This window comes from Sinocyclocheilus grahami, unplaced genomic scaffold (assembly GCF_001515645.1).
Source record: "Sinocyclocheilus grahami isolate Dianchi unplaced genomic scaffold, SAMN03320097.WGS_v1.1 scaffold3923.1, whole genome shotgun sequence".
In the NCBI taxonomy this organism is placed as follows: Eukaryota; Metazoa; Chordata; class Actinopteri; order Cypriniformes; family Cyprinidae; genus Sinocyclocheilus; species Sinocyclocheilus grahami.
The window spans coordinates 4,274-13,576 of record NW_015508955.1 but is presented as its reverse complement, the minus strand read 5'-3'; the positions used below and the strand labels follow the sequence as shown (position 1 = coordinate 13,576).

General features: G+C 36.3%; 2 protein-coding genes across 2 annotated transcripts in view; one reads left to right on the top strand and one right to left on the bottom strand.

Annotated features, from left to right (window-relative positions):
• The window catches only part of LOC107576556 (eukaryotic translation initiation factor 2D), a gene marked incomplete at its 3' end in the record, with an annotated part of 8,037 nt that extends 4,125 nt beyond the window's left edge, over positions 1–3,912 (bottom strand). Inside the window, exons 1-7 of the mRNA XM_016262716.1 lie at positions 3,693–3,912; positions 2,955–3,145; positions 2,790–2,873; positions 2,633–2,723; positions 1,028–1,135; positions 680–915; positions 484–601 (exon numbers count right to left, since the gene is read on the bottom strand). Of these exons, the coding sequence (XP_016118202.1) occupies positions 484–601; positions 680–915; positions 1,028–1,135; positions 2,633–2,723; positions 2,790–2,873; positions 2,955–3,145; positions 3,693–3,748 (884 nt within the window). The remainder of the gene's footprint in view (positions 1–483; positions 602–679; positions 916–1,027; positions 1,136–2,632; positions 2,724–2,789; positions 2,874–2,954; positions 3,146–3,692) is intronic.
• Positions 3,913–4,376: 464 nt separating this feature from the next.
• Positions 4,377–9,241, top strand: LOC107576554 (MAP kinase-activated protein kinase 2-like). Its single transcript, XM_016262715.1, has 8 exons — positions 4,377–4,699; positions 6,884–7,023; positions 7,298–7,362; positions 7,526–7,605; positions 8,544–8,670; positions 8,747–8,822; positions 8,900–9,024; positions 9,120–9,241. The coding sequence occupies exons 1-8, from the start codon at positions 4,466–4,468 to the stop codon at positions 9,239–9,241; spliced, it is 969 nt and encodes a 322-aa protein (XP_016118201.1). The 5' UTR covers positions 4,377–4,465.
• The last annotated feature ends 62 nt before the right edge of the window (positions 9,242–9,303 follow it).

Below are 9,303 nucleotides of genomic sequence, written 5' to 3'. Positions count from 1 at the left end.
GAGCTAAACCTGACAAAATCTCCAAAAACCTCCCTTTGGGGATGTCCTCATTTGTAAAACTGGTATAAAAATAAAGTAAACAACGTTTTTTTTAAATTGTAAAAATGCAATGCTTTTTTTAACGGGAAATGTTTCCTGTGAGGGGTAGGTTTAGGTGTAGGGTGATAGAATATACAGTTTGTACAGTATAAAAACCATTATGCCTATGGAATGTCCCCATTTAGATAGCTAAGTAAAAGTGTGTGTGTGTATTAATAGGCATATGCATTCTAGCTTAAGCAAGTTCTATTAAATGCATTCATTTTTCAATCGTCTTTGATGTTTCAGTGACTGAGTTAATTACGAAGTTTAAAATAAGGGTATGATGGTGATAATAGACCAATTTTTGCCATAAAGATAAGAGGCTGAACTCAGGAAAAACATGTCAGATATCGTCAGAAGATTAGCATAAAAGTTTAAAGGTAATAAAAGAGGAGATATTACCAGCAGGACACCATGTGGTTGCGCAGGAAGTTGCTTGTCAGTAGTGGCAGCTGTGACTTTTTGACTTTAGTCTTAAGTGCATGGAGGAAACACTGCAGCAGTAACTCATCCATCTGCTCTGTAATGAGACATGAAAGTCAACATACAGCGAACAGCTACAAAATGGACATGTGACAGGAAGTCGAAGACATTTCACCCTGTGGAGATCTAGAGTCCTCTTCTTTGTTAGTGTCTTCAACCACTTCTTCCTCCTTCAACACCTCATGTTCATCCAGCCTCAGCTCCTGCATGTTCTGACAAGATGTTTCCACTGGAGCTGGATCAGAGCTGTCCTTCACCTCCTGCTCTTCCTCCTCGCATTCCTCTCCCTCCACCTGTGCTGGAGAGTTTGTGACTGGCATAACCGGAGGATGTGACTTGTCACCAAATGCCCTGCGGGAAATTTGAGAAAGATGTCTGTAGAAAGTTAATGTGATGTATAAAGAGGCAGAAATTAAGTCTAAATTAATGTGCCGACAGAATCATGCTGCAATGCAAAGCTCACCACAGCTGATCCATGTATGTGTGTAAAATATTCACTCCTCTCCCCTTCATTCCACTGTTCCTCATCTCAGCACTCGACACAGCTGCTGTGCCAACAGCCACTGGTGCCCTTCAACACCACAAAAACACATAAAAAATTTTTTTAATGCATGTTACCCATGAGAGAAATGTATTTATAAGCATTTTTAATAGTGAAGACTTATACATAGTACTTTCAATTTCAAAACTTTGCCAACTACACAAACTACTACAACATTTTTGGGCAACATAATTGAGCATGTTTACAATCCAAGCTATTTCATAAACCAATTATGCTTAAGCTGATAACGTGCGTGGTCACGTAAATGTGTTCAACTGTTTTGCTGTATCGATTTCATCATGTAAACACCATAAACACATTATTTCAGCTTATTTAAGTGTGCATGTCTGACTACGAGACAGGAAAGCATCCTGTGGATAGAAGAGCATTTAACTAGAGTGACACTGCGAGAGGGAGAAGGAAATGTATTGTACCCAATGACTGTTAGTCGTTATAACAATTATTTCAAAAAGCTGGTTTTTGGTAGTTATTAGCATATGGGTGTGCATGTAAACATGCTCATTGTTTGTTTGTTTTAGTCTAATAAATACATAATCCATTTGAAAAACTTACTACTTAATTTAAAAAAGGTGCAGAAATCAAAAATCCATAAATGACTAATGGAACCATAGGACATTTTTAACCCTGTAGAGTCTGACACATGAAATCATGCTCAGAAAAATCTAACTTCTTTAAATGAGACCTTTAGATAAAATATTAAAAAGCATGTGTTTTTGTTGGATATCATATCTGATACATCAGGCTTATGGCTAATTTAGTATGATATATGAGAATATGGCACTTATACTCCAGAAGGAAAAAAGTTCTCCATTTTATTCAGAGGCCCAAACTAAATAAACGTTCCTCAATAGCTGTACAATATGTGTAATGTATAACGTGTATATGTATTATGATGTATAATATTTAACATGATTAAAAAAATGTAAAACATTTTTTTTAGAAATATCACTAGCAAGTTAAAATCGGTAAAATTTCACAGAAAAAAGACACATGCACCACAACTTGAAAGGGGGCATTTTTTATAATTATTTTATTTGCTAAAAAAGTATAGACTATCGATCAGTTGACAGAAGGCATGTAATAGATTGCATAAAATACATCGTATATAACAGGTTTTTCAGCAAAGTTTTATACATGTTGATCATTTGAAGGCCTAATTTGCATAACAAATATGATACAGTATGCTTTATAAAGTTAAACGTATTTTTTTGGCCTAATTTCATATTAGGCATTTTTGGTCACTTTTGTTTATACAATCGTAGAGAGATAGGAGGGAATAGGTTCAGGACTCAACCTTGCGTTGTCCACATGGGCTCCACAGCTCAACATAATTCAGAGTGTTAGAGACGTCACTGATGCTGATTAGTAAAAACTGCCAACTCCAGTTTACAATTTTTGAAGTTATAACAAAAGTTGCAAATCTTTGTCCAGTTGTGGTATCAGTTTTAGTTTCACATGACTCAAGATGAACCATCTGTAAGCAAGAAACGTGGTGGGCAGCGTTACCTGTTCATCACAAGAGTGACGGCACAGCAGTCTCCTTGCTCTACTTCAGGAAGGCCATCAGCAGCTACCACTACACCCGGCAACATGAGATCTGCAGGGGAGAAATCAGTCAGACGTGTTTTCTGAGACACATAGACGAATACTAACAGGTGCTGACCTGCTCCACCAGTTAACTTCTGCAGGACAGGCGGCCACGTGGCAAATGCTGGAAGCATGGTGGGATACCGCCACAGTGTGTACACTGAGAACAACAGACACAAATGTATTATTCAAATAGACATCATCATCCTTAACAAAAACTGAGAGTTACCTGCAGACTCACCTGATGGAAACAGCCGTTTCTCCAGGTGAAAGAATATGGGATTTTTATGGAGGACATACAGAATGACTCCATCTCCCTTATGTGCGTAAATCTTCACAATATTCAGCTCTTCTTTATTTGGGATCAGCTCATTTAGATCCTCAGCTGACAGAGAAGGGAAGGCAGCAGAGACATCTGATCTCAGTCTCCTCCTGTATGGACAGAAAAAAACCCATGACAAGGCATCAAAATAAAAAAAATTTAAAAGATAAAAAATCATGGGAGAAATCCTGCTTCTAGTCTTATTGAGCTTATCTTTTCTCCTTTAACAACTACACAAATGTATCTTCAGTTTAGAAACTCTCAATATTCTTAGGTATTAACAGATATTTTAACAGGGAAAATTATCATTGGGTTTCACCAAAATGTGAAAGTAAACAACGAGACACAAGAGTAATACAACAATATTATGAAAGGATACGAAATCACATAGAAATATGCCAATACTTCTGTAAGGTACTTTATATGAAGACACAGTAGATGATCTTGAAAGAGTAATACACACACTGTATCTTGTATTGTAATAATATAACAACCACCACACGAGGCACATATTATTCAATATTAATGTTATAGTTTTGTGAAATAATGTGCACGAAGTAGAGTATATAGAATGTACTCAATGTGGAATCAGACTGAATTAGCAAGTACATTTCTTTCATTTCAACTCGTCTTTAACAATTCTAACTGGTTGAATACCTGTCAGATCCCTTGATAACGGTGTTAGATTTCACACGAAACGCTTTTGCAAACATCTCAGTATTCAGGTGAAGTATTTGCAAGAAGCCGCTATAAATAACCGAACGAAGTGCAGTTCTCTAATCTTTCATATTATAAAAACGAGAGTGTCATAGTGTAATTCAATCATCTGCTGTGCTCTGGGCAAAACGCGGGTGCAACGCTGAAACACGTCCGACTGGAAAATACCAGCGTCTGTTGAAGTGACCGCCAGAACGGTACATGTGTAAAATAATATCATTCTGTTAATGAACTGATTTGTTGGTATATTTGTGAACGGAAAAAGTTCATTTTAAAGAGATATTTCACCCAAAAATGAAAACCGTGTCATTATTTGCTCACGTCTTTCCAAAACGATTCTTATAATAGCATAATATAAAGTCGTTAGGTAGAATGAATGGGAATAAGTCACTATTCTGCAATGAAAGTAAACAGTGACTGACCACTATCAAAGCTAACTTACTGACTAACTAAATATGAAGGCTCTATCAGTCACAGAGCAAATGAGTCTAAGTATCTAGCCTAACAATAACAGCATTTCTGGTTGCTTTGGACCTTCATGTGCAATAAAGAACAGTGCAGAGAGTTGCTGTGACTGTGTGAAGATTCCTTTCGTGTAGGTACAGATATTCAAGTCTGCCCTGTTAATTGGATCCTTTAAAATCCTTTAAGCTGGCTGGTCTAAAGAATTGTCTTCGCTGCTGAACGGACAGAGATGAGCACGGTCTACCACCATGCTAGATAATACAGAAAATACAAATGATTCAGTGCATTCCAATGAGCAGCAAGAGAGTCAGCATCAGATTAGCATTGTGCCTCCAGAGTCGGCAGGGAAATCCACACTGAAGATAAAAAAGAAAGTAATAACAGAGGAGTATAAGCTTGCAGGACAAGTGCTCGGGGTAGGCATCAACGGCAAGGTCTGGGAAATATTCCAGAAGAAAAGTGGCAAAAACTATGCCTTAAAGGTACTGATTTTTAAAATCCTTTTTGAGAAAGTATGTTTATTTGCATGCTTCATATCCACACTTTTTTTTATTTTTAAAGCAAATAAAAGGAATGTAAAAAGGGTAATCGTTAATGATGTTTGTGTATGATAAAGTCTTATGATGGTTGGAAAGGTTCTACCAGTTATTCACTGTTCACTCCATTAAAATCACTTCTCACATTCAATATTTATACTACTGTGCATGGTCCCTTTTGAGTCCAGGTTTTCATATCACTAAAAAAGCTTTTTTGTTAAATGGGACCAATCTGGTATTACTGGAAATAGACATTTTTATGCTGTAAAAACTAAATGTTCCTCAGATTCTTATTATGTAAAGGAACTGAGGTGCCTCAAAACCTTTTCCATTATTATAGGGTTACTGGAGCTATTAATGTTTGTTGAGTTCTGGCAGGAACTTATGGGATCCATTAAGCACTTAAGCTATAGACTTTGTAAATTCCTAAGAAAACTGCCTAGACATTCATTCTCCAGGAGCTCTGCCAGTGTGGTAATTTGAGAAACTCCAAAATATAGCCTCAATTAGCTTTTCATTTTTACTCAGATATCCTTCTTGGCACTCTCTATTGTAATTATCTGCCTATTTAATGCCATTGAAACTATCCCACATGACGAATACATAAAACAAGTTGTGAAGAAAAAAAGATGGCCAAAATATATTTTAAATACATGCTAAATATATGGTATAAACAGTTAAGCTCAATTAAATATTTTTTAATTTTTTTAATTTTTTATTTTTCTAAAATATATTTCAAAATGTACTTTAGGGGCAAGAAAATATATTTCCAATCTTACAATAGCTATACATTTAGGGTAAATACAATTGTGGATGGAATAGCCAATGTGAGCCTATAGAGATCAATAGATGGAATAGCCTACTAGAGACTATATTTATAATGATTTAATATTTAATTTAGTTATACATTGTAATATGTATTTATTTTTACATTAATTTGAATTATGTTCCTTGCTGATTTTTCTTCAAATGTGAATGTATTTTCTTGTTTTGAAATATATGGAGAGATTTTGAAATATATAAAAAAAATTCATTTGAAAATATATTTTTTTGCCATATAAGTCAGAACCTGTAACGGGACCGACGAGACGTGAGGCGTGAGGATCAATGTGCAAGCTTTTATTAAGAGACGTGGTTTTAACAGGCATGGGTCAGACAATGGCAAACGGATATATCGAAGGCAAGACAAGAGATAAATCCAGGTAGAAGGCAAAGGTCCAAGCAGGGGAAAACAGAGTCAGAAACAGCAAGCAAAGGGTTAATCCAAGAGACGTGGCGTGAATCAGAGACCAGGAAAACAGACAAGGCAAGACTAAGAAAACTATGAAAACTTAAACAGGCTCGGTAAGGTAGCTATCTGCTAAACAGGGATACACGCAAAACAATACACGAGACGAAAACAGAAAACACGGAATGGCTCAGTAAGGCAGCTAACACTTGGGGAGTGAAAAATGCAGAACAATACTCGGCCGTGAGAGAGAGGAAGTCCATGGCTTAAGTAGAATGTCTGATTGGATTCAGCTGTGTGTGTGATCAGTGCATTCAGCTGTGTGCGTGTAATCAGTGCAATGGTTGATGGGAAATGCAGTCCAGGGTGATGTGTAACAGTCTGTGTGGTGTGAGAGTCAATGTAATGGGAGAATAACCTCTAGTGGCAATCGGCCTGAAGCCCACGGACCGGATTCGTGACAGAACCAGAGTTACCAATATTACTCGTCAGTGTTTGATGCTGGAATTTGAAATCTGCTAAGCAGTAAACACAGGGTGTCCAGTCTGAGAGAAAACAGAAATATTTTACAGATGACTGAGCATTTTGATAATCTAAAGAAACCTTCTCTACTGTAAAGAACCTTTTTGAAATAGAAAGATTCCATGGATGCTAAAGGTTCTCCACAGATGGCAATAAAGAACCTTTATTTTTGAGAGTTTAGGGGGTCAGCGGTCCTGCAACAAATTCAATGGAGGCAAATGAGCAAACATTATAAAGTAAAATAACATTTCATATCCTCTTGTTGAGACAAGTGTTGTTTTATCTTAACATAAAAATGGTATTGCTTACAAATGACATTATAAATGGCTGTCTATAAGGGTTTCATTTGAAGCCTGATGCTCTTGAATGATCATTTTCAGATGTTGCGGGACACCCCTAAGGCTCGACGGGAAGTGGAGCTTCACTGCAGGGCATCGAGCTTCCCATGTATCGTAGGAATCGAAGATGTCTTTGCGAATTACTACCAAGGCAAAAAGTGTTTGCTTCTCATCATGGAGTGGTAGGGCTTGTTAACACAACTACATCAAAATGATAATACCAATATACCACTTATAATAAACCAGAGTGTAGTGCCTTCAATAAGTATTCTGAGAAAGTATTCTTTCAAAGAGCTTCTTAGATTTGTTTTATGTTAAGTTTTATTGTTGGGATATTGTTTTTTATCATTTGAATTATTATACATATACTGTGTTCATCCAAGTCTATGACAAAAAAAAAAACACTTAGAGATTAATGAGTCAAAATGGTTATTTCTGCATCTGTTACTTAAACAGTATGGAGGGGGGAGAACTCTTTCACCACATTAAGGAACGTGGTGATCAAGCTTTCACTGAAAGAGGTACAGATCCTCACATCAAACACACACGCACGCATGCACGCACGCATGCACACACACACACACACACACACACACACGTTCAACTCCACTGATGAGAAAACAGTGAACACACCACAGTTACTAATTCTCTATTTTTTTGTTTTTCCTTCCACATGATGAGTAGAAGCCTTGGAAATAATGAGAAATATAGGAGAAGCTGTGGAATTTCTGCATGGTATTAACATTGCTCACAGAGACCTCAAGGTGAGCTACTGTATAGCCATTATTATGCATCAGCACTATATTCTTTCGTTCAAAAGTTGGGGTCAGCAAGATTTTTTTATCATTATTATTATTTGTATTCAGCAAGAATGCAATAAACTGATCAAAAGTGACTGCAAACAACTTTGCTACAAAATAGTTCTATTTCACATCAGTGCTGATCTTTTGTTTGTTTTTCTATCGATTCCTCAAAGAATAATGAAAACATGATGCACAGATTATTTTTAACATTAATATTAAAAATGAATATTAATATTAAAATAGAAAATATTTATTTTTATTTGCATTTCACAGTATTACTGTTTTTATATCAGGTTTACCCAAATGTTTCTATGCTATGAAACTTTTAACACAACATAGCCACGTAACTCAAAGATCTTTATGAAAAGCAACAGAAAGACAACAAAACACAACAAACATTGCTGAATGGTTAGAGATGGTGTTTAAACTTGGCTTGAAGGTCACTAAGTTGAAGTATAATTTAAGCATAAATTATTACAGCCATACTGTAAGTTTGAAAATGTACTTGCTTTCCTGAGGCCATTTGACCTGTCCTACATGTTATGTAATTGTTGGATCCTGCAGTGGTTTCCAATTTAAAATGTAGCCAATAAGGTTTCTTTGACTTTAATTGAACAAGGCAATTTAATAACTGCATTAAAACTCGCAAATGATCGAACTGTGTTTTACAAGAAGATATGATTTCACTTTCTGTACCTCAATGTGTTACTTGTCATTTCTTTGTATTAGTGAAATTTAGTAGCAATTTCTGGGTGAAAAAGTGCATCTACACCAATTTTTCAGTGTAGATATTTATAGTTAATGACGACTTACTTTTACAACAGGCATCATAAAGCTAAATTGCATATAAACACAAGAATCTTTTCATATTTCATTTTAAATTTTCTCCTAATTGGCAGCCAGAGAATTTATTGTACACTTCAAAGCATCCGGATGCCCAGCTCAAGCTTACAGACTTTGGATTCGCCAAAGAGACCACATCTAACAACTGCTTGACCACCCCGTGCTACACACCTTATTATGTGGGTAAGCAGACAAGTCAGTTTCGAGTTTCATTTGGTATCATAATACAGTGTAGCTAAAACGAATCCTTCTCTTTCAGCCCCAGAGGTGCTTGGTCCAGAGAAATATGATAAGTCATGTGACATGTGGTCATTAGGAGTCATCATGTACATCTTGTGAGTGGGAACAATCTGATGGCTATGAAATATCACGTTATTGCACTTTCATTCAGAACCAATACGTATCCTCTTAGGTTGTGTGGATATCCACCATTCTACTCAAACCACGGCTTACTGCTCTCACCGGGAATGAAAAAACGCATACGGAATGGCCAGTATGAATTTCCAAACCCTGAATGGTCACAAGTGTCGGAGGAAGGTCATTTTATAATATGTAACACTTCTAATGGCATGTCTTGTTCACACATCATTATGTACATTATGTGGCAAGACTTTTTTTTCTTCACTCTACAGCAAAGCAGCTCATTTGCCAGCTACTGAAAACAAATCCTACAGAGAGAATGACCATCACACAATTCATGAACCATTCTTGGATCAGTGTGAGCATTAGCATTTTAAATCTAATCTTTGAATAAATAAACAAAGGTCTTGTGGATCAGGAGTACATTTATGTACATGACAATTGTTTTTGAGAATT